General features: G+C 53.6%; 2 protein-coding genes and 1 long non-coding RNA gene across 11 annotated transcripts in view; 2 read left to right on the forward strand and 1 right to left on the reverse strand.

Annotated features, from left to right (window-relative positions):
• Positions 1–2,573: 2,573 nt before the first annotated feature.
• LOC135329146 (uncharacterized) lies at positions 2,574–5,934 on the forward strand. Its single transcript, XR_010390382.1, has 2 exons — positions 2,574–4,014; positions 4,818–5,934. It is a non-coding gene; the product is annotated as an uncharacterized LOC135329146 (long non-coding RNA).
• CLRN1 (clarin 1) lies at positions 4,419–7,277 on the reverse strand. The gene is made up of 3 exons (XM_064516454.1): positions 6,697–7,277; positions 5,316–5,495; positions 4,419–5,175 (listed from the first exon to the last, which is right to left on the reverse strand). The coding sequence occupies exons 1-3, from the start codon at positions 6,953–6,955 to the stop codon at positions 4,910–4,912; spliced, it is 705 nt and encodes a 234-aa protein (XP_064372524.1). The 5' UTR covers positions 6,956–7,277; the 3' UTR covers positions 4,419–4,909.
• Positions 7,278–8,935: 1,658 nt separating this feature from the next.
• The window catches only part of MED12L (mediator complex subunit 12L), a 154,434-nt gene continuing 139,822 nt past the window's right edge, over positions 8,936–23,547 (forward strand). For 5 of the 9 annotated variants that reach the window (XM_064516464.1, XM_064516466.1, XM_064516465.1 and 2 more), the window contains exons 1-4: positions 16,585–16,779; positions 16,886–16,990; positions 18,617–18,808; positions 21,113–21,272. In XM_064516464.1, the coding sequence (XP_064372534.1) occupies positions 16,600–16,779; positions 16,886–16,990; positions 18,617–18,808; positions 21,113–21,272 (637 nt within the window). In that variant the 5' untranslated portion in view covers positions 16,585–16,599. Of the gene's footprint in view, positions 9,192–16,584; positions 16,780–16,885; positions 16,991–18,616; positions 18,809–21,112; positions 21,273–23,547 lie in introns of those variants that run through there. The other 4 variants (XM_064516467.1, XM_064516468.1, XM_064516472.1 and 1 more) reach the window with 1 other exon arrangement.

Here is a 23,547-nt window from a genome sequence, read left to right on the forward strand (position 1 = left end):
TCCCTCCCTCCCTGCCACCAGGCCATCGGGCATCGGGCATCGGGCGACGGCGGCGTTTGCCCCGGCCAAGCGGCAGAGGCCCGCGCGCTGGCGGAGCTGCGCCTTGGGTAGCGGCGGCACGTGTTGGCTCCTTTGCGGATCCTGGCTGCGCTTCGGGCTTTTTATTTACCCTCGAAGAGCCTAAGCCTCTGGGTCACGTGCAGGAGGAGGTTACTGTTCTCAGTGCAGTCGCCACTGGCAACGCGCATTTTGGTGTGCCCAACCGCTCTTTTCTGGGCCATGTCTAAAAAGGGAAGCGGGAAGCGGGGTGGAGGCGATGTGCCCTGCCCAAGCGCGGCCCGGCTGCCTGCGGGATGCCGACCGGCCGCTCCCAGAGCCGCTGAAATCCCTGAAGTCACAGCAAGAAACGTTTCACGCGACTTGGGTTTTGCCCGAATCCCGAAGCACGGCTTTGCGTCCCAGGCTGGCGAGGGGGAGAGCTGCCCCGGGAGCGCTGCCGCGGTGACGCCCGGGGCCTCGGCGGGGGCAGGTGACACGGGTCCGGGGGCAGAAGCCGCAGGGGCAGAGAACTGGGGACGGCTCTTACCCGTCGCAAACCGCTGCGTTATTTGCACACGCTGCGTTGGATAAGTCGGATGCACACAGCGTTGTCAATACTCTGATAATAACGATTTCACTTGCACTGTGTTCAGCGCTTTCGGAAAGGCTTTCGTATCTCTCACCTCGCTGCCTCGTGTGGGAATAAATGATATTGCCACCGCTTTCTCCGCCGACGGCGGCGGGGAGGGAAGGCAGCGGGGCTCCCGAGGAGCGGGGCTGGCGGCTGCGCCCTCCCGCCGCGTCCTGGCTGCCGCCGGCACGGAGGGCGGTCGCTTCCGCCGGCTCCTCTTCCCCGTGATGCAGGTGAGCGTCGGAGAAGGAAGCGCAGCTCAAAAACGTGCAAAGGAACCAACCCAACCCGGGAAAGAGCTGTTTGGAAGAAGCCGAAGCGCAGGGCAGCGCCGTGCCTCGGCCCCGCCGCCGGCATCTGGGGTGCGTGGACGTGCGCGGCCCCCGGCAGCGTGCCTTCGCCTGCTGCGCTGCCAGGGGAAGGGTCCGTCCCGGCGCGTGCGTGCGCGGGGAGCAGGGGACCGCAGCGACGCTCAGCTGTGACCGCATCCCGGCGGAGGGTCTCGACCCGCCCCGCTCTCCTGCCGGGCGAAGGGGGCCGGGCGCTCGGACAGCGCGGGCAGCACCGGGGTGTCGGCGCGCGTCAACGCCGCAGAGGGAACACCAACACCGCGGCGGGGCCGTGCTGATGAGCCGGAAAACACGGACTTCATTGCAAGCCAGCCGTTGAGGGTATGCTGCGAGCCGTCCCGCATGCAAGCGTTACCGCATTCAGAAACGCAGGTATCCAAAGTTTTGAGCAATGGTGAAGACATTCTGCTCCCTTTCGCGTTAAACTTTGCGTTTGCAGGAACAGGACCTCGCGGGAGACCCCTCGGGCTCCCCGGGGCCGGGCTGGCCAAGCTGCTGCGGCTCTGCCGTTCCCCGCTCCCGCACCTGGGGCCAGGACCGCTGCCGCGCGTCGGCCTCTGGGCCCTGACGGAGACGTCGCGATTAACGTTTCCAAAACATTTTTCTGTGGCCTTATGCTTTTGTTTTTCGTGTGATTAACAAGTGAGGATTTTTTTTCTAAACCAAACACAGGCATTTAAACAAAACGGCTTGAAGAATTAGCCTGATCTTGCGTGCGTGCAGATGAATTTTGCAGGCCTGAATTCTGACAGATGAGACGTCCTGCGGTCTGGAGCTCTTTGGACCCCGTGTAATCAAGCACACAGCACTGCTGTCAGATCAGTGACTGAAGTGCTTTTATACATCAGTGTGTGATTAGTGAGAGAAATGGGAAGAAAGTGCTTAGACTCATTTATTTTTCTTTGCTGTGGGCGCAGCAGTAGTATCCTAATACCGTAGTTTCATGCTCAGGTTGAGCTTTCGCATTTCAGGTCTATTTCTATTAAAATTCAAATTTCGGGTCAGATTCAGACCCCTCTGACCTGTTCGGGTTGGAGTCGCTGGAATTAGTGCTGTGGAGCCTCTCTGACACTCACGTTTTTGCCTGAACACAACAATTTGAAGTAGCGTAGCAGTGCGGTTTTTTGCTGCACTCGCCATCATGGATCACGTCTGTACGAATCAGGTTTGACACGGCTATAAACACGCCTCTGTATCTTCCTAACACGTCCTTACGCAAATCTAATTGCACCAGCTTTAGAAAGATCGTATCAGTTATCGCTGCTAATACAGTTAAACTGATAGAATTTTTCTATGTTTGGATAAACCTGTATCGATTTGGTGTTTAAGTTTGATCGACTTTTAAGCACGATGATTGCTGCGTGTGGTAACTCTTGATTTCATAGAGTGCAGCATTTTCCCTGGGTACGTGACAGGGCTCCTCTCCTCTCCGCTGCTTCCTCTGCTCGGCTCCGGGACGCGTACGCACACGCATGTTTGTGCGTTTAAGTAGGTATACACGCACGTGTATTTACGTATATACATGTGTACATATGTATGTGTATATATATATATATATATACACACACACATAGGCATACATGTATATACAAAAGTTGTACCATAGCAGCATCTTTTCCCTTAAACCACAGCTAGCAGAGCTGCGTTTGTCTCTGACAGTTGCGTTTCCACATTAGCCTTTCCTAACAAGGGGCATTTAAGTAAAACAAGGAAAAGGCCATTTCATAAGATGTGACTCAGAGGAAGATTTTAGTGTTTCCATAGCGAATATTGTTGGAATTTTTCTCGGGAAGATTGTGGACTATGGCTGCGGTTTGAAGCCCTGTACAAGGTGCCGTGCAGAGAAAACGGGTCTTTAAAGCAAAGCTGGGAAGTTGTCAGAAACCGGCGGAGCAGCATCTGCCAGTCCGGTGGGAGAAGCTGCCTGGAGACGGGACCGGACGAAACCCGGGAGGAAGGGGGGAACGGGCCTGGAGGTGCCGCAGAGGGTGACGAAAGGAAAACGCTGAAATCCAGACGCGGGAAAGGGGGAGTCCGTGCGTAACAGGTGACAACTTATCTATAACGTTGTTAGAGGAAAAAGAAAGTAGAGGGGACAGCTGGAACAGAGCGAGACAAGAGAAACGGGAAGGAAAGGAAATACCCCGAGAAAGGGGATGGGCAGGAGAACGCAAAACCCTTAAAATGGCTGAGAGCCGGCGCGGTTACACGCTCTCCAAAGGCCTCGCGGGCAGGCGGCAGCGCTCACGCTCGTCGTCAGCAGCGCGGTGCCGAGGCTGGTCCGCGCGGTCGGGGCTGGGGAAAGGGCCCCCAAGAGCCCGTGTTGTCTTCACTGCCCCTTTTACAGCTTTAAAAACTGGATTTCTGCCTAAAGCAGCCTTCGGTGGCCTTGGTATCTTTTTAGCTTCAAACAGTTTGTTTGAAAGGTGTGCGACATTTAACACCAAGTGTGTTGTGTCCCTGCGTTACCATACCACCTGCGAACAGATGAGGGCGCGAGACCTGGACGCATTAGACCGATGCACCTGCGTTTGCGCGCTCGACCCGGGTCTGTTCTTGCCCCTCGGTTACCGACAGCTCCCGCGGCAGCCGGCGGGGCGGCTCCGGCGGAGGATGCCGGGACCCGGCCGGTCCCAGCGGAGGATGCCGGCTTCGCGCCCGTCCCCCGGTTCCCTTTCGGGGTCCTTCACTCAGCAGCTCCTGTGTTCCAAAGGGACCAGGAAAATCGTTACTTTTAGACAGGGAGTTTCACCTGTATTGGGCTGTTCTGCTACTTCGATTCCGGTTGGGAGGCTCTTCCTTGCAGACAGTGAGGAAGAGCTCCGTGTGCGGGAGGAAGAGCGCAAGCAGCGCATCCCCGCCGCGGGGCAACCGGCTCCGGCGGCCCCAGAACCGCGGGCGAACGCCGGACGCGCCTTCTAGAGAAACAGCCTCCGGGCGGGCGGTTTCCCAACTGCGGAGGGAGAACAAGACGCCGAGTACAGCAAGTTAAAGGTAGGACCGCCGCGTGCAGGGAAAAGGGGACCAGCCGGAGGAGAACGGCAGGCGGGAGAGGAGTAAAAGCTGCTGCCGGCGGGTCTGGGGCAAAAAGCCAGTGCAGAGCTTTCGCGGGGCTTTTCCCGCTGTTTTCAGCCTCCAGGGGCCGGGGCCGAGGCAGAGCCGGGACCCGGGACACGGCCGCCCCCAGCGCCAGCCCCTCGCCCCCCCGAGGGCAGGGACCCCGCGGGCACCCCGGCAGCCTGCTTCCCCGCAGCCCTCAGGTGAAACCCGCCGTCGGGCGCGGGGCCGGCGCGCTGCCGGTCTGCAGCGAAGCTGCGAAGCCGCTCGGCCTCGCGGAGCAGCGACGGGACAACGAAACGTTCGCGCTCATTTGCTGCAGAGTAACCACCACCGCGAAATGCAATGCAAACGACATGTTAATAAGATACAGTCGCATTAGTTAAGAAGAGCATGCACGTTAATTAAGAAGGAAATTAAGGAAAAATCCGGGGCGGGGGTGCCCGGGCTGCGGCTCGGCCCACGGCAGCCCTGCTCGGCCGGGCACCGCTGCTCCGCGGACCCCAGCGCGAGGGGCGGCTGCGTCTCGGCATCGCTAACCACCACGGCTGCCTGCCTTTTAGCTTCTCCCTCTTCTGTTCCTTCTATTTCTGCCTTTTTCATTCCTTTCATTTTTTGCCTCTTTTATCCCTTTTCTTTTCGTTTTCCCTTCCTTTTATATTTTGTCTTTTTCCCTCCCTTTTATCGCGTATGCCGTACTGGCGTTGATTTGACGTCTTTTTTGTGATCGCTGCCTTTAGAACCGATCGTGCGGAACTCAGCACGCGGGGCCGGAGCTGCATGCGGCAGGGACGAGCCCCCCGCCTCACACGTCTCCCGAAGGCCGCCGGCGTCAGTACATCAGGTCCGCGGCTCCAGCACTCGCCCCCGCGTCCTTCGGTTTCGAGAACGGGAACTGCAGGCCGGCGACGCGGGCGAGGCCGGCGTTGAGGAGCTGCACCAAGCAGCAGGCCAGGACGACCCAGAAGGCGCTGTCGAACTGCTCGCTGTGCGTCTTGAAGGTGAAGCTCCCCTCCTTGAAATTGGCGATCTTCTCGGAGAGGTGGTGGACCTTCACCTCCGAGGAGAAGAGGACCAGCACCAGGCAGCCGCAGGAGCCTGCGAGGGGGCGGGAGGCGGGGTGACGGCGGGCCGGCGGGTGCAACGCGCTGCTGCCCCGAGCACGCACGAGGCCGCGGCCACCCCCAGCGCCGAGCCCCGCGCCCGGAGCGAAGCCAAGCCGCCCGCCCCGCGCTCACCGGCGACGAAGGTGCAGAGGTAGAGGCCGGCGGGGCCGTGCAGCGCCCGGCGCGGGCTGCCCAGGGCGTTGTAGGCGAAGAGCCCCGTCGCCGCCAGCGCCGCCGCCGCCGCCGCCGCGCAGAAGAGCACGACGCTCACGTGGATGCTGGCGGGGATGGCGCGGAGCAGCTCCGGGAAGACTGCAGCGGGAACCCCAAGCGTCACCGCGGCCGCCCGGAAAAGGGAAACACAGAAACGTTAGGCACGGTTTCCGGTCGGACGGGACGGTTTTGGCAGCCTACGCGCTGATCTGACCGGCGCCCTTCCACGTGCAGCCAGAGACGACAATTAAGTCGTCGGACGTGCAATTAGCGATCGATTTTGGGGTGGTTTGAGGGCAGATGCGCTCGGAGCAGCCGGAGCGCGGCCGGGCCGGGGGGAGCCGCCGACGTGGGCCAGCGGGTGAGTTTGCATCGCTGGCGCTTGCCTGCTGACAACAGGCACCGAACTCTACCTTTGATACCACGCGTTTGTATTGCTTGTTTTAAGAAACGATGCGGCTGCTTTGTCCCGACTGTTTCCCTTGGCGCCTGCATTTAGAGGGCTTTTTTACACGCCATTAAAATTTTATGGCTGACATATCAGGGAAAATTAATCCCGGCCGCGCCGCAGCCTCGGGAGGAGACCCGGGGGGGGGGGGCCACCGGCACCCCGCACACCCCCCCCACGCGCTGCCGCGTGCAGACGTTGCGCTTTACGGGTCGTCCCATCCCCGGCGAGCGGCCGCTTGCGAGTTAGGTGTAAAACAAAACCGCTGCCGACAGCCGGCGATCAAATTCAGCGTGAGGCACCGCGCTGGGCCCGCGGCTCGGGCCGGCGACCGTCAGCGAGCGCTCACGGGGCCGCTTCCCCCGTTGCAGCGCGTGTTGCCCGTTTCGTGGCTCCTTTGTGTCTCCAAAGCACCAAAATATGTAAATGCGCACTGGCTGTTCGATAGCATCATTGCTAATTCCGCCCCCCCCATCATAGAGTGGAGGGCACCGCTCGACGCGTGCACAGGATTAAGCGAAAAGCAAAAATACCCTCTTTCAAAATAGCAGCAGAAATGCCATGAAAGGTGCAGCATTTGCCGCGATGCGATGAACCGTAGAAACCCGCGGAAGGGACAGGGCGCGCGCCGGAATCGCCAGCGCGGCTTTACCCGCGGGAGCAGCGCGCTAATTGGAAGGGTGGCAGGGAAAGGGCAGCCGCGGCAGCTCCGCGGGAGCGTCCCCAGCCCGCCGTCGCGGCGTGCGAGCGAGGGTGCAGCGCGGGGCCGTCGCCGGGCGCGGCCTGCGGAACGGCGCGGGCGGGTGGCGGGGGCCAACGGCTGAGGCGGGGGCAGCCGGGCCGGGTACTCACAGGCGAAGCGCAGGGGCCGGGCGCCGAGGCCGCACTGCCGGAGGCGCTGGCCCTGGAAGAGCCCGTAGCGCAGCTCGCCCAGGAACTGCCGCAGCTCGGGGCCCGAGGCGTTGACCAGCAGGGCCCCGGTGCGGCACAGCGGGGCGGCCCGCACCCAGCGCGGGGCCCCCAGCGCCGCCGCCGCCCCCAGCGCCCCGGCCAGGCTCAGCAGCCCCGCCGCGCACAGCAGGGCCCGGCGGTGCCCGCGCGGACGCCCCATCGCCCCGCTGCGCCGTGCCTCCTCCTCCTCCTCCTCCTCCTCCTCCTCCTCCTCCTCCTCCTCGGCTCGGGCGGCCGCGCTAACGCGGTTAAACGGGCTGTAAAACGACGCCGGCGCCGCGTCACGGCAGGGCGGCGGGAGGGGACGGGCGCCGGGCCAGCGTCCCCGGCCACACGGACCTACAAAGACGCCTGTTTACGTACGTACACGCCCGCGCGACGCACCTCGGGCAGCCGTGCACGCGGTTCATAACGTTAACACTGTCAATTGCAGGCGTCACCTCGCTTAGCTCAGCAGCAAAGTTGCTCCCAGCCAAAAAACTCGCAGGCCGAGTCACCTCTGCCCCGGCCACGCGTGCCGGCTTCCACCCGCGCTGCCGCTGAGGCGGCGTTTGTCACCGCTCGCTGCTTTCGCCAGCCCGAGAAGCGACCCAGCGCTGCGGCGTGGCGCGTCCCTGGGCATCGCGCGGCGGCACCGACGCGTCCTTCTCCGGCCAGGCAGCCGCCGCGGTGCCCCCGCTCCCCCTTCCTTTCCAGCCGCGGCACCGGCCTGCGGGGGGGTGGGCGGGCGGATGGCACGTGCCGCTTCCCAGGCTGCCGCCGCCGGGCTCTGCAGCGAGCACCCGGCACGGCACTGGAGGGGCCCATTTCCTTACCCCGCGCTCTCCGGAGGGTCCCACCGGCGTTCCCGGTATCCCGGGTACGGCGTTCATCCCCGCTCCCGCCCGCTTGCGGCACAGACCGGGCGTTGCAGAAAGCAGGGCCCCGCCGGGCAGCTCTCTGGCAGCGCCGTACAACGCGCCTTCCCTCTGGCAGAGCACGTGAGGCACAGGGATATTTATATATATATATATTTTACTTTTGCTTTGGATAATCAAATGCCAAAGCAAAGCTGCGGTACCTGGCGATGGCAGGCGAGGCTTCACTGCCCGCGGATGCCGCTTCGGCACGGCCACAGGAGAGGCACCCAACCACGGGATGCAAAGGGCCTTTCTTCCCCCAGGAGCGTTAAATTCCCGACATTTTGGATAGCGTCACCCCGGCAGCGGGGCTCGTGTGAGCCGCTGTTCACGGCCAGGAGTAAATAAACGCGGCTAAACCCAACGCGGGGCCATGGTAAGAGCACCGCGGTGGTTGGCGTCACGGGCGTAAGGGGTGGCAGTGAGCGAGGGGCAGTCTGCAAGGTGAATAAGAACTCCTTCCTCCTTCCTCCTAGACTATTTTAAAGTTAAAAAATTGAGAAATGGGTTTTTTTTCCACGTTCCACCTGCCGCCGTGCTGCTCGCGCCTCTCAGCGGCAGCGACGCGGGGCTCACGCGTGAGACGGGCTCTCCGGCGCGGGGCCCCGCGCTGCCGGCCGGGACGGCGGACCAGCTCCCCGCGGATAAACAGCGCAGCAGGATGCGGCCACGCCGGGCGGCCTGACGCAGGCGGGAGGGACGCAGGGCTAATTGGCTGCCCTGCTAATTACCCACTCACTGGACAACCGCTATGTTCATCCGCCCGTGCAACCGGGGTGGCCTGTCACAGAAGTGCACATGCACCAAAACCGCCCAGGATTGGGTATTTCTGGCGAGGGCAATGACCCGGGGGGGGGGGGGGGGGCAAGGACCCTCCTCTTATTGCTGCAGGGACGCGGGGCATCCCGCGAGGGGGCGTGGCCTGGTCATTGGGGGCGTGGCCTGGGCCTCGGGGGTGTGGTCTGGGCCCCGGGGGCGTGGCCGGTGCACTGGGGGCGTGGTCTAGGCGTGGGGGGCGTGGCCTGGGCCGTGGGGGGCGTGGCCTGGGCCGTGGGGGGCGTGGCCCGCCCCTCCGCCCGGCGCCCCCTTAGGGCGGGGGCGGGGCGGGCGCGCGGTGCTGCGCGGGGCACAGCCGGCGGGAGGCGCCGTCAGCACCTCTCTCCCCCGGCGGGAGCCCCCCGGCGCGGCGGTGCGCGGCTGCCCGGCCCCCCCCCCCCCCCGCCCGCCCCGCGGCGGGGCAGCCCCCGCCCCGCGCCCGCCCCGGTGCCCGGCCCCGCTCGGCTGTGCCCGGCCCCGCTCGGCTGTGCCCGCCCCGGCGCGGCGCGGGGCTGCGGGGGCCGCGCCGCCCGGTGCCGCTCCCTGGCGCTGCCGCCGCCGCGCCGGCGAACATGAGCGATCATGGCGGCCTTCGGGCTCCTCAGCTATGAGCAGCGCCCGCTCAAGCGGCCGCGCCTGGGGCCGCCCGACGTCTACCCGCAGGACCCGCGGCAGAAGGAGGTGACGACCGCCCCCCTCCCCCCCCCCGCTCCCCTCAGCTTCCCGCGGCCGCGGCGGGGCCCCCGCTGACTTGCGGTTTCTGCGGGGGGGGCCGGGCCGGGGCGGGGGGGGAGCCCGGCCGCGGGTTGTGGCTGCCGCGCCCCCGGCGCCGTCCGCAGGGCCGTGGAGGCCGCGGGGGGCCGGGGCCGGGGCGAGGCCGTGGGCAGGGCTGGCCGTCCGGGCCCCGGCGCGGCCTGCCCGCCCGGGGGGTGCCGGGGGGGTGCCGGGGAGGCCGGCGGGGTCTCCCCCAGGCTCCCGCTCGCCGCGCGCACGGCACCGCGGCTGCCGAGGGCGGTGCTGGGCGTCCCGCCCCCCCGGTGCTCCCGCCGTCGTCCGCCCCAGCACCTGGGGGCCCGCAGCAGTCACCGGGGCGGCGGGGCCCGCGCTCTCCCGGCCGGGCGTCCCCTCGCTTTGGGCAGCGATGCCCGGCTTCGGTAGGAGTCCGCGGCCGTTGCAGACCCCGGCGCAGGCTGGCAGGAGCGACCGCTGGTCACTGCTGGCCGAGAGCGATTTGGACCAACACACCCTCAAAGACCTGCACCCTAGCCCGTTATTAATCCTTCGAGCCGTCTCTCCGAAATTGCTGAACCCTCGCGTCTTTCTGTCTTTCCCTCCTTTGCCCCTGTTCTCCTCATACTTACAAATAAACTTGATTACAGTAATTAGAAACATTTTTGCGTTTTTCCCCCAAGGGATCTTGACCAGGCTTGCAGAACGGCGGCTGGACTGAGCCCTGACAGTGTATGCAGATGCGTTTTTAGCCCTGGACCGTTACTTATTTTTAGTTAGGTGGTGGATTGAGTCTTGCAGACGCGTTTATAAATAGGTAGTCAGCCACAATAAGAGTGGAAGTGGTAAGTGCCCAGATGGTTAATATTTAAAATGTGTTGCATGGGTGCATTAGCGAGTAGAAAATAACTGCAACAGGCTTATTGTTATTTGTCATAAGGCAGTTGACTGAAATGTGGCTTAGGGGAAAAGGTCTTCGTTTTGTGTGTTTATGTTATGCTGAGCTTTTGCAGCATACAGAAATGTGTCGTTCCAGCCTTTGCGCTGCTGAAGTCCACCTGTCACTTCAAAAAGGCGACAAATCCGGAGTTACGGGTTCCAGAAGAGGTAGGAAGGGGCTGTCAGGTGCTTCGGATGAGGCTGGTGTTACTGACTGTCATCTGGTGCTTTTCCAAATTCCCGGGCTGCTAAGAGCTAGTCCCTTTCCATGGGCTTTGAGTGCTCCTGCTACAACTGCAGGCAGCTCCTACTCGCATGAGCTCTTTGGAGTCCAGCTCAAAATCTGAATTCTTTGCAAGGTCTGGTAATAAAAAGCTTGGAAGTTGCACTTAGCCCCTGAGCATTGGCATGTGCCGTATTGTGCAGAGTTCCCTGCAGAAATAAGGGGTGGCTGAAGGGAGGCCTTCAGGCTGCATATCTCACTTCTGCTTGAATGTGTATCACCTGCTGGGGCTGCTCTTAGCACCTGGGGCTGCTCTGAAGGAGATTAGAAGGAATTAACTTTCTTTGTTTCCCTGTAATGTGTTCTCCTGAACTTTGGGCAGCACTTTGCATGTAATTCCTCTGTATAGTAGCAATCTCTGCTGTTGAACTTAGGAGCAAAAAGTAAGTTTGGAAATCCTACGCTGGCAGGAGCACTTGAAGGCAAGCGCAAGAACCTGCTTTTCTTCTAATGATTCCTGTGCTCTAAACTATCATCTCCCTAACACTGATAAGACACAATGCAAATTGTGATTATTACAAGCCAAAGATATAAATACTTAGTGTATCATCTCATCAGGGCCAGATCCTGATAACTTTACTCACATGAGTAATCCTTTTCAGTTGGACTCAGCTTCAAAGCACAAGAAAGCGTGATCAACATCACTTTTTGCTGAGAAAGAGCCTTCAGATGAAAGGAGTTTCATTGCCTTCTCCACGCTAAGTGCACAGGGTATGACTCTTCTGCATTTCAGTTCTCCAACATCTGAAATTGCTGCTAATCAAGACCATCTTCTCACCTGTAGGATGGGTAAAGCAATTGAAATGTATGTCAGAGGCCTCTCCAGTGTCGTCCTCCTTATGTGGGCTGGGAATATACCTGTCTTTCTAGGCCCTGCAGAATTGTAAGAGAACCATCTTCCTTCTTCTCGGTATCTGTTTATAGCGTGGTCAGTATGTCATCTTCCTGATGTCTGTGAAACTTGGTTTTGCCTGTCTTTGGCCATTCCGTGTGGCTAATCCTCATCTGTGGGCTCTAAATCACTTATTCAGAATGGATAATTCTCCTCTGTCTGTAATAACGCGATTCCTCTCATCTCTTCCTTATGCAGAGCGGTTTGTTTATTAATCTGTAACTGATACAGTATTTTTTGCTCTTACTTCTTTTAGGTAGTTATTTTTTGATCTTGTGGTTTGAAACAAACCTGACATTAAGTAGCATAAGCCTAGTTTGAATGGAAGGTCTGTGCCGGAGATGTTAGACACAGGTTAAAAGCCTGGACCTCACTGGCGGGGGCTTGGGTGTCCAAACTAAGCATGTTGTTCCTCTAACTGCTGTTGCTCCAAGCTGCTGCAAGTCGATGTCCTGCCTTAATAAAGAGATGTGAAGCAGAAGATGCACTATGTGAGAGGATCCGAAAGAAGTGGGTTAGTTAAGATCTGTTTTGTTGCTTTCCTCAATTTAATATGAATTACATCTAAATTTCTCTTCTGAAGGAAATCTTTGAGATTAGGGAGAAAGAAATATATATGCTAAAAATCCCTGGTTCTGATCATTAAGTAGTGCTAAGTATAGCTCCATGCGTTGTCCATCTGATCAGTTAGATGTCAGAATAAGCTGGCCAGTTCCTGGTTTTTCAAAACCTTTATACATCATTCTCTTTCTGCTTTTGTCTTACTGACCTGGTGCTGCAGTAACCAAGTGTGACCGCGGTAACGAGGAAGTAGGAGAATGCTCAAGTTGGAAGAACTTTCCTATTCATTTAAAAACAATTTAATATGGAGTTATACAGTGCAGAATGCCCAACAGTAATGCTCCAGTGTTTGCTCACAGTAGTTGGTTGGTTTGTTCTGTGTCTAGATTCGAATGCCTCGATGAAAGCAGGCCAGGCTAGTGCTGGCATCCTCAAGGTGGACTCCTCTGAACGTGCTTTGCAGGGGTTGCACCCGCCATGGAGTGAAATTGTGGACACAGATTTAAGTTGGGGTCTGACTTCTTGCAGAGGTGGGAGCTGAAGATGTTCATCTCCTGCAAACATTGTCCTAAGCTTGTCAGGATTTGTTTCTGCAAAGGTATCTGTACGTGTTGTGTTCACAAACACTCTACAAATGGTGTGCTGCAAATGTGGAGATGGGCCTTAAACACCCCATGTGAAACAGTTTACTTGTGGATAATCTGTGAAGCTAATTAGCACACCTTGGGCCTGGATACTCACCTGGCTATTTAAACTTGCGAAAGGATTTTAAAGCTTGCTTGGGCTCACTTGGGGCCCTGCTTGACATTTCGAAAGGCAGCTTGACGTCCCCGCAGGAGCCTGCGGAATGGTGCGCGGTGTTGCGGAGCGCGTCGCTCGGTATCGGCAGCGGCAGCAGTGCTCGCGCACGCGTGGCCCGGGAAGGCTTGCAGAGCGAGCCGGGTGACAGCCGCCTTCTCCCTGGTGCATTTCGTATTGCACAGCTGAGTTCTGCTGTGGTGTTACGTGCTTGTGTGGGATGCCTTTTGCTCTGCTGGGACAGCTGTGCTTGTAGGAAAGGACCCTGAGCCCTTAATGGAGCTGGCACAGGTGTGACTTAATTAGTGCTCCTGTGAGCATCCGCGTGAGCTCTTGCTGCTCGTTGGTTTGTGAAGGTATCTCTGTGTGGTGTGGTCACAGGTGACATACCTCTTCTCTTAATTTTCATTTCTAGATGGTAGTTGGTTACATGTGTGCAAATGTCTGAATTCAGTGAGCGTGGTGGGACTGACTGTACTGGCAGTGACCTGTCCTGGGGCTGATTTTAGTCTCTGTAATTGTGGGGAAATGTTTAACATGGCAGTGCAAACTTGAGAAGTTAAACTGTTTCCCTGAGGTTTAGCAATTTCACAAGTGGAATTTCAAATTTACTCCAGATTTCCTCTGAGTTTAGTTAAACTCTACACTTACAATTTCTGTGTCTGAACTACTACTGGAGGCAGGGAGAAATCTGAGCTAATAATCTGAGCCAGACAAAACCAAAACGCTGTTGTTTGTATTGTCAGACCATCCATCCTTCTTCCTACCGTGGTGGTAGATAGAGTAGTACAACATACGGTTCTTAGTTATCTTCAGTATAATGATATCTCGACAGCTTTTTCTCAAAAGAGAAGTTTAAAGATAAAAGTGGGGTCCTTTGTGGGAACAGCACTCGTAGTAGCATGCATCTCCATCTGTTTGCCGTTTACCTCTTGTTTATTTACCTATAATCCATTTGATCAGTCTCATCTCTGCCTTCATCTACGTTTTCATGGATGTCTCGGGGATGGTGTAGGTGGAGGAGCGTTCCAGCACTTCTGGGTGATCTCATTTAAAATTTAAATGAGGCTTGCTAACTTCATAAACCCGAGAGAGCTTAGAGTTCTCCTGAATACTGTATTGTCTTTTGTGTTATTCACAAACTTTGCAGAAATACTGAAAAGCAACACGCTTTGCAAAGCAGAAGAGACTAAACCAAACGAAGTTTCTAGGTCACTGTTTTTGGGAGAGCATGTTGTCCAAAACTAGTAATAAAATCTAGTAAAGTTATGCAACTTTTGCAGTTATTTATCAGTTCTTAAAATGAATCTTTTTTCCTGTGAAAGAACTTGTTTATTTTCTGAAGCTTAAGATGTGAACAGGCTGTTAGATCATCAAATTGATCTCATGTTTCCACCAGATATCGCTGCTGTTTCTTGACAAATTCATCACCCACTTTTAATTGTGTAGACAAAGAAGGCAAAGTCTGGGATGCACTTGGTGGGCAAAGCAGTGTTTTCTTAGACTTTCTCAGCTCAAGGACCAGGTAGTCCTCTTTCTGTAAATAATGCAGTCCTGGGACCACCTCGTAAAGTCTTCCTGCAATGGTTTTCCTTTCCAGCCAGACATAGTCTTCATTTTATTTTCTCCTATTTTGTTTGCTTGCTTGCTTGCATGGCGGTCACTTTTTGTTTTCATAGGTTATTTCATGGCCATCTTGGGATAGTTCCAATATCTTACGTCCTACCAGTAGTCCGTGGACCACAGGTTGAGCCCCGTGTAAAGTACCTTCGGTGGTAAGTTACTGAGGGAGATCGGGGCCTTTCGTTCACAGGCAGATTAAGAGGAAAAAACCAAGTTTCCCGTTAATCTGGCCTGGGTAAACCTCCGTCTGACAATCGTGTGACCTTGAGGGTGAGGAAACTGCACAGCCTCTGTGGAGGAGTACGAGCTTTGCAGATAAGGGGTGGGAAGGATGGGGTGACAGTGGGGTTTGCCTCGCGGGTTACGTGCTGTGTGTGAGGACTTGGGTATGTCTGCCCCAGCGCTGCTGACCCCTGCGTGTTTTCTGTCTTCCTGCTGCAGAAACACGGACTAGCTAAGCTTGCCTCAATACTGGTGTGCAGCAAAGCGAGGGCGTATCGATAGCGTGGTAAGAGATTAGTAATACTTCCACTGCAAAAGTAACTCCAGAGGAAGTGGGCTGAGCTGCAGCAGGGACACACATTTAATTAAAATTGATTTTTCTAAATATCTGCTGTTGCTACTGTAGGTAGTGTCAAATGGTAGCTGTTGGGCCACAAACTGAAATAGTAGCGTTTTAAACTTTGACGAGATAAAGGTGCAGGAAAGCTGTTGTCGTGCAGTGACCCAGGCCCTGTTTCACCCGCTGCTGCCAGGCTGTGTGACGGGCCTGCAACGTGGCAGGCAGCGAGGGCGACTTGCAGCAGCTCCCTTGCGCGCGAGTCGTACGCTGCACGCTTGCTGGGGCGGTTTCTCTCTCCTGCTTGCACGACCCCGGTGCTGGGCAGAGCTCGGCAGCGGTTCCCGGCTCGGCGCGGGCACGGCACACCGTGCCGGAGGCTTCTCGCCCTGCGCTGCCCTTCCGAGGGGCGACAGCCTGGTGCGAGGCCACGGCTGCGAGCTGCGCGTGGGCCTGCTCGGAGCGAGCCCCGCGTCTGCCGCGGTCTCGGCTTCGCTCGCGTTGCCTTGCTTTATGCTCAGCTGCCCCAGCAAGAGCATGTAAAGATGAAGGAAGAGAGGATGAGCTTTATACCAGTTCAGCTGGTAGTTTTGCATTAGAAAGCTGAAAGTTTTTTAAAGTCCTGAGTGTATCCTCTGAAACATGGCCAGCGTAAAACACCTTCAGAAGATTTATAGCCACTGATCGTTGCAGGAAAGATGCCGCTTTATAGAGCAGGAAATAGCTGGGGAAAGGACCCAAGCAATGGTCTTGGAGCTTGTGAAAGAGGAGGTGTGAAATAAACGGTGAACACAGTTACGTGGCCTGTAAAGAATTGGTATATAGTCCCTTAATTCTAGATTTAAGAAAAAAGTATGTTTGTTTTAATGCTATTTTAGCCTGTTTTTTTTATTCTTTTCCTTTTTTGCCTTGGGAAGAGGCATATAACTTGGGATGCCTTTTGCAAAAAGGGTCCAGAGGATGCTGGTTTCTGCTGTGTGCTTTTGTTGGTCGGGCGGTGCGAGAAGGGTGCCCCAGCTTCTGCCGGGGCGGGTGCCCGCACGAGCAGCGCTGCAGAGCGGTGACGTTAAAGCTCCTGGTCTCGGTTATGGATGTCTGTCTCTGAATGCAGTCTCACAGATAAGCGGACTCGGTGTGGTGTTCCTCCTCCCACGGAGACGATGTGCCGGTGAGCCCGGCTGTGCTGTAGTACCCGGGATGGCATCTCCCCGCCGCGTCGGCTGCCCGCGTCCCCTTTGCCACGCGGGTTCGGGCCGCGGGCTGTGCCACGGCCGTCTGCCGCAGAGCGGTGCGGCTCGTTTCAGTGAGCCCAGTCCGTGTGTCTAAGAATGGCTGGAGGAGTTAGATCCCTGTGAACGGAGTGAAAAGTGTTAGTGGACAGCAAAAATCTGGATAGATTTAATTTTCGTCAACGCCGTTCACTTTCAGAAGTGCTCCTGCTATTCCGCTGGTGACGAGTCCTCTAAGTGTGGTTGTGCACCGATGTTCGTGATGGGCGCTGAAAACGAGGGCAGCCTTTTCCCGTGACGTGGTGTATTTTGGGAAAACAGCACACGTGAACGCGTTCACCCAGAAACGTGGTCCCTGCTGGACGGGTCTGCCTGTGCGCTGGCCCCCGGGGAGACAACGTGTCGGGGAGTCCTGGAGAGGAACGGGAAGGCCGGGTGGGCACGGGGCACCAGCGGGGCAGGAGTTCCCTCGGACCATGGGCCGGTCCTGGTCCTCAGAGCTGGGTGCCTGCCGCTGGCCGCCTTGTTGGGCCACGGGCTCAAGTCGGCGGTGGAGGAGCACCCGCAGCGGTGGGGAGCAGGAGAGGCACCTCGTTGCCCTTCGCCGAAATCCCGTGGACGTACGGAGCGTTTCCGCGACTGTTCAGGAGTGCAGGGTGTGTCGTACTAGCAATTACACTTTTTGAATAGAAACATGTTTCTCAGAATGATGCGACTTCTTAAATTGTCATTTCATTTTTTGTACTTAAACACTCTTTGCAGGATGAACTTACTGCGGTGAATGTAAAGCAAGGCTTCAGTAATCAACCTGCTTTCTCCGGAGATGAGCATGGATCTGCTAGAAATATTGTCATTAATGCCTCAAAGGTAAGACAGGACTTGTCACTCTGGGGGTACCCGTTTAAATCGGTATCAATTTTCTCTCCTCCATGAGGACAGCTTCTGGTGAGCTGGTGATGGTTGTCCTTTGTTGGCTGCTTTGCTTTCTAGTCGTAAGTCTTCATGTTAAAGCTGATTCTAGAACTAATACAATAACGTTGAGCTATCTCTGCTGGCTGGTGTCATCTGGCTTCAGAGGAAAACACGGATACTGGGGACTAAACCTAGTGTAACTAGTGCACTTGACTGTGGAGGAGAGACTGAGCTCCTTTTCTTTTATTTGCTTTCCCTGCAAAGGCAGCAGTGACTTTTCCTGGAAATCCCTAGTGTTTACAGATCTTTAACTTTGATCTTGCATTCCTCTACTGTCATTTTTTTTTTCTTTTGGGAAAATGGGAAGAAATGGTTTTGGGAGAGAAGGAAGTTTATCAAAGCTTTTTTAGACAAAGTAGTTTTCTGGTTTTTGACTTTTTGAATGTATAATATTTTATGACTACTGGAAAAATGTGAATTTATTTTCACAGTGATTTTTATTTTAGTAAGGCATAAATCTGAAATGAGAATGAGATGTACAAGTAAATGATATGGTTACTATTGCTGAAATGTTAAAGACTTTTCTGTTGCATTCTTCTGACTTTACTTTCTAAAACTGCTACCTGCAGACACTTTCTCACGTACATTTTAATTATCTTGTTTTGACTGTTATTGTACAGTGAAAAAGAACATAACTATTTGAAAATGACAAGTTATAAAATAATGACAAGGAAGTGCTTGTAGTTATTTCAAAGATTTAAGTATAGAATTATCAAAGTCAGTTCAGTATCTCTTAACCTTTGATAAATTTTAAAATTAGCCAACTATGAATATTTTTATTAGAAAATCAACCATTTTATTCTTACTGACAAGCCTAAATAATTTCCACTTTAGTGATTTTTATTATATAAATAAACTTGCACAATAAATAAAACTTATTAGGCTCTCTTCTGCTGTTTTGGGATTGAAAGTGCTGGGGAAGCAAATCTTACAATGTTTTTCTGAAGATATCAAGTAGTAGCAGAAGTGCTTTCAGTGGAACCAAAACACTTCTTTGCTTATCCAGAGCTTTGGAGTTTTGCCTGCTACAACTGTTGATGGAAAGGCGATGAATGCAGTTCTTGTGACAGTGTAGTTTGGGTTTAAATAGAAGTGAAGAACGTGTATAAACACTTGATATGATAAAATGTTGAAAGAGGAATGTTCTGAGCCACTCTCAGGTTATACTGGATGGGGGCCTAAATCTGAGGTTCTTGTCCCCTGCAGTGATGGGGCTCTGGGGCTTGCGGCGAAATCACTGTAAGCGCGTGCGTCTCTGCTGCATCTCCACTGTCTCTGAGGCCTGGTCTTCGCTTTGGGTTGGTTTTGCTGACCTGCAGCTGTGATGGTAATGCAGTAATGTTGCACCGATGCTTAGCGTCAGGAATCTCTCTCTCCTGGCTGCAGGGAATTACTCTTATTAAACGGATAGCCTAGACTAGAGTGGTGACTACATCTATTCAGATGGAAATCCTTTGTGGATTAATGTACAATAGATGGTTGCTTACTGGGTTGTCATATGTGTTTTGCTTTTTCCACCAGATTGGCGCTTACTTTAGCAGCATATTAGCGGAAAAGCTAAAACTTAACACTTTCCAGGACACAGGAAAGAAGAAGCCACAAGTAAATGCCAAAGACAACTACTGGCTGGTTACTGCTCGGTCTCAGAGTGCAATTCACAACTGGTTCACAGATTTAGCTGGAAATAAACCACTGACCATTTTAGCAAAAAAGGTATAAAAACACTCCTTCCCCTCTTTCTTGGATTTTGAATTGTGCTGAATTGAGCTAAGAGTAGGGCAGTATTCGTAAGCATCAAGTTAAATGGCTAGAGCTTAAGCTGTGTCTGTTAAAAAGTATAAATGCTTATATAAAGCATGTGCATGTATAATATATACGCGTGTGTGTGTATATATATATATAAATAAAAATGTTAGCCCTCAAAGTAGCTTCTTGAAAATTGGAAGTGGTATGATAGGTATACAGATAGAAACCAATAACTACAAAGAAATGAAATGTGGCTGTTGGGGATGCACCTTTTTACTGAGGTCAGGAAAACGGGTAACTTATGAGACTTGTGATTAGAGCTTCTATGAAATAATGAGATTTTGCCATTAACTTCAAAAAGAATAGCATTACTCTCTTAAAAGATTCTATTTCTTCTCCCTGCACTCTGCCATTCCTCAGAAAGGGTTAGATTCAGAACCTTAGTCTGAACCTGTGGATCCTAGCCATGCGTGCTTATACTGCTAGTGATGTGGAAGTGACTTTTAGAGTTGGTTTGGGTTTAAAAAATGAGAACAAAAACCCTCCAACAAACCAGTGCCTCTTCCACCCTCGACCCCAAGTGCCTGAGCCCCGCGGAAGCTGCAGCCCGCCGCTGCGGAGGAGGGATGCCCAGGCGAGGCACCGCGTGGCTGGGACCTGCTGCGGTCCCTCCCGGCTGCTCCCTTCCTGCTTGTGCCGGAGGTGGATGATGCTGGAGGCGGCAGCTGCTGTGCCCGAGGTTGTGCATCTGCGAGGGTGCTAGCTGGGCAAAGCGGAGCTTCGGAGCCCAGCGGTAACACGGTCTTTAACTTGCCGACAGCCGGGTTCTCTGCCTGCGCACTTCAAGGGTCTCGTTCTCAAACAAATGTTCTGCTTTACAGAAATTCCCGTATCTGACTAGGAAATAGCTGGAAGCTGATGCATTCTTAAAAGCACCGGCATGTTAATTCCAACCCGTTTACGTACTCTTCACATTTAAATCTCTCTGACCTTGATATCTGTTGTTAATAGCTTTTAAACACTCTTACTACTTACCTTCTAGTTTAAGTTTCCAGTTAAGGAGATGAATTTGTGCTGCTTTGTGGCAATCTTTGTATAACTGGGAAAGTCCGTTTTGGGCTGTCTTGAGATGCTGCATGCTATCAATTAAGAGCAGCAGTACAAGATAAAAGTTCATGTGGTCACTAAAACTCATCCAAGGAGGAGTCTAGAACACAGCAACAAAGCTGCTGCAATTCATGCCTTTGCTTCCTGAAGCTCTGCATACAGGCAGCACATCTTCCACTGGTCTGTGAGTTACTGCGTGTATGAATTAAATTTAACAGGGAACCTCTGTTCCAAAACCAGTGAGTACAAGTGGTCTTGGGTCAAAATAACAGAAGGTACAAGTTTCACTGGTTTTGGTCTGTGGCCCTGCAGTCAGTGAAGAGCATGCACTATTTTGCTGCCGTTGGAGCCATCCGCAACAGCGATTAAACAAAATCTTTGCTGTGGCTAGCATGTCACCAACTAAAGCTTCCCTCAGCTTTCTTAAAGACTAACTTTATAAATAGAAGTACTAGAGGGATTTCTTTGATTATTTATACTTTTTTTTTTTTTTTTTTTTAAATAGGTGGGCTTATGGAACTGCTGATGACAGTACATAAGGGTGTTAAGAGCAGTGTGAAGCTAGTACCATGGGGCCTCTAGGAATGTTACAGAAAAGAGGTCCTGTCCGTGCCTTGTTTGCTGCTCTGTTCAGGGAGCACCCCTGGTCTCCAGGCACGCTGTTAGAGACGTCGAATATGCTGTGCAGAAATAGTCACAGCTGTGCCGGCAGTGTTAGTCCGAGTGCTCCAGCAATTACGGGCCCCTGTGGACCCGTGGCACCCAGGAAGCCCACAGGATCTGCATCATCGAACCCTTAACCCAAAACTCGATATGTTTTGCAGAGGTTCTGATGATCAGCCTGTAGGATGCTCTCCGCATTCGGATGCGTTTGGCTCTATCAGGAGGTTTGCTAGTGGCCCCGTGGGCATCTCTGAGCTGGGGAAGGATGCTCCTGGTGTACCTGGGGGGAGTATGGGGCAGTGTCTCTGTTTGGTCAAGTCTAGGCACGTACAAACGCAGACAGACAGTAGAGTTGTTAGTGCAGTGGTTTCCAGGCTGGTGGAGAGGTCTGCCACTGCCCGGGTAGCTAAGAACGGAGCAAAGGAGGCAGAGGCGACCTTCAGGTGTCAGGTGCTGGTGGGACTGTGCGCGCTATCTAACTTGCTTCCTCTTTCGTTGCAGGTTCCTATTCTCAGTAAAAAAGAAGATGTTTTTGCTTACTTAGCAAAATATTCGGTGCCACTGCTGCGAGCGGCATGGCTGATTAAGATGACATGTGCCTACTACGCTGCTATTTCTGAAGCTAAAATCAAGAAACGCCAGGCTACTGATCCAAATATCGGTAAATAAATAACTCAAAAGTATAAATGCACAGCAACAGCTAAAGGGGTCTGCTGTGCTCATTCATGGCTTTGGTGTTTTGAAGTGTCCAGTGAGGAATCTGCAATGGGAAGGGGAATGAAAACTCTTTTTAATCTGTTTCTCTTAGAAGCATATGTCAAAGAGTACAAAGAGCTGTGCAGTATAAATACTGCTCTGCTGTGCTGGCTTGTTCTCCTCCCAGCTGATTCCTCCTCCAGTCTCCAGGCGCTGTGTCTGAGGAGCTGGCTGTGCTACGTCTTAGACACCGACACCGGTCTCTGGGGTTGGCAGGGGTGGCAAGCAGTGTGCGAGGATGAGTGTTACCCAGGAACCGAACTGCTAATATGGGAAGCCTGAAATGAAGTGTGAATTTCAAGCATATTTATTTGAACATAGGTGGCAATGTATTTTTTTAAGTACTAGTGTTGAATGATACTTTCTGGTACCAGCCTAGCAGGCCAAGCAATGAATAGCTCTAAAGAACCAAAGGTACTGTAACTATTACCAAAGCTGTAGTTCTGTTCTCACAATTTACATACACTATATGCTGTTCTTCAGTTATCTGGAATGAATTTCTTCCTTGTTTGTCCTCAAGATAACTGTACTTAGAACAGACAATTTCGCCACTATTTAGCAGCATCTCTGTACTACTGTGAGAAACTTCTGCTTGTTCTTACCAAACCATTCTGTTGTTTCTTTCAAAACTTGCTTTGGTTTTTATTTGTAGGCTTGCAACCCTCGTTTTCACTTTGAGCTTCAAACTAAGGCCCCAAAAGTGTATTTTGCTTTTTCTAGCAAAAATGTTATGTTTGTTCCCTGGTTATAGTTTTCAAATTATTTTTTAAAAAATTATAATGTGAAAAAGAATTGCCTGTTTGCTTGTGTAGCTTTACTTCAGGCCCTTGTGCACGTTTTAGTGTGGTTGAGTACTCGCTTGCATGAATGCTTAATTGAATCCTTTGGGGGAGAAAGAACAGCTATGCGGTGAATGGTAGCAGTCCTGCTGTATTTAGTGCACAGGCAACTCTTACAGCCACTCTTGCCACTGTTCTTAGCATATTTTCATATTTTTGCCAAGGTAAAATACTTCTTGTTTCCACATAACACTGTCTGCTGTGTCTAGGTTACTTGCTTAGTGCAATTTTTGAATTGAAGAGGATGAAAGCTATTTTGTGCTAGGCTTTCTGTAGCTGTGCACCAGACTGGTGGTAATGAGAGCGTTTGGCTTTGCAGGCAGGATACAGAATACAACAACTGCGTTTTTGTAATTCAGTATTTTGTCTGTTACAAATGTGGCATATATAGACTCGGCGGTATTTTGATGTTACAGAGGCACAAGGGATGCTGAGACAGGCTCACACCTGCAAAGCTTAATTTGTGGGTCTGCAGCTGATGGCAGACATCAGCTCTGTTTTTTCCCTGAGGTAACTCTCCAGGGAGAAGAGAGAGGAAGGCAAAAGGGGACTTCTCTCCTGTGGCCACCCGGCAGAGCAGCAGCAGGTCCCCCGCGAGCGTCCTCCCCAGAGCAAAGGTGGTGATGGATGCAGGTGATAAAGAGGATTTCCAGTGTAGTTTCTTAGTCCTGTCCCCTTCTCATCAGGAGCCCCCTGAACTCCCTGCTGGTGGTTTGTGGCTGTGATGCTCTTGGTTGAGACGTGCTTAATTAGGCACATGTTGCATGCTGACTGATCATTAAGCTTTGTACAGGCTCATGATTGAGTAATACCTACTGGGTATTTAAGTGACAATTGTCTGTACTTTTATGCATAAAGTCTTGTGTTTACGTCTTGTTTATAAAGCTAAAACTACAAAACCGGGGTAGGAGAAGGCGGGAGAAGAAGAGGCGAGTCCTGTGGCAGTGGCTTCTCACCCGAACCTGCGAGAAAGCAGTGTGGAGGTGCAGGTGCCAGGGCAGGAGGCAGCCGCGTGGGAGCCGCGGTGGGAACCCTGCCAGGGTGGGAGGGCATGGAGCTGGGGGCGGCAGGGCTGCGGGAGGCCTGGGCGCTGTACCGGCCAGCGCACCGAAGGCACTGTGCAGCGAGGCTCTGTTGGTGCTGCTTTACGACTGGTATAAGCAATTGATATATATTTATTCTAGCTTTTGCTCACTAGTGCAACTTCTTTAACGTCACGTTGCTAAGTCCTGTTTTTTGCGTAAACATGTTTTCTTAGCTCAATCATTATTTGTTTTGTCTGAGTATCTCCTGGGGGGAAAAAAAATCAGATTGTAATTTTTTAGTGAACACTCAACCCTG

This window comes from Dromaius novaehollandiae, chromosome 9 (genome assembly GCF_036370855.1).
Source record: "Dromaius novaehollandiae isolate bDroNov1 chromosome 9, bDroNov1.hap1, whole genome shotgun sequence".
NCBI classification, from domain to species: domain Eukaryota; kingdom Metazoa; phylum Chordata; class Aves; order Casuariiformes; family Dromaiidae; genus Dromaius; species Dromaius novaehollandiae.

What these genes read in the sequence shown, in the direction of transcription:
- CLRN1 (XM_064516454.1), bottom strand. Translation starts at nt 6,955, where the DNA reads ATGGGGCGTCCGCGCGGGCACCGCCGGGCCCTGCTGTGCGCGGCGGGG. An exon ending in CCGGCCCCTGCGCTTCGCCT is followed by an intron (nt 5,496 to 6,696) that starts GTGAGTACCCGG and finishes TTCCCGCTGCAG; the next exon opens with TCTTCCCGGAGCTGCTCCGC. An exon ending in CCTCTGCACCTTCGTCGCCG is followed by an intron (nt 5,176 to 5,315) that starts GTGAGCGCGGGG and finishes GCCCCCTCGCAG; the next exon opens with GCTCCTGCGGCTGCCTGGTG.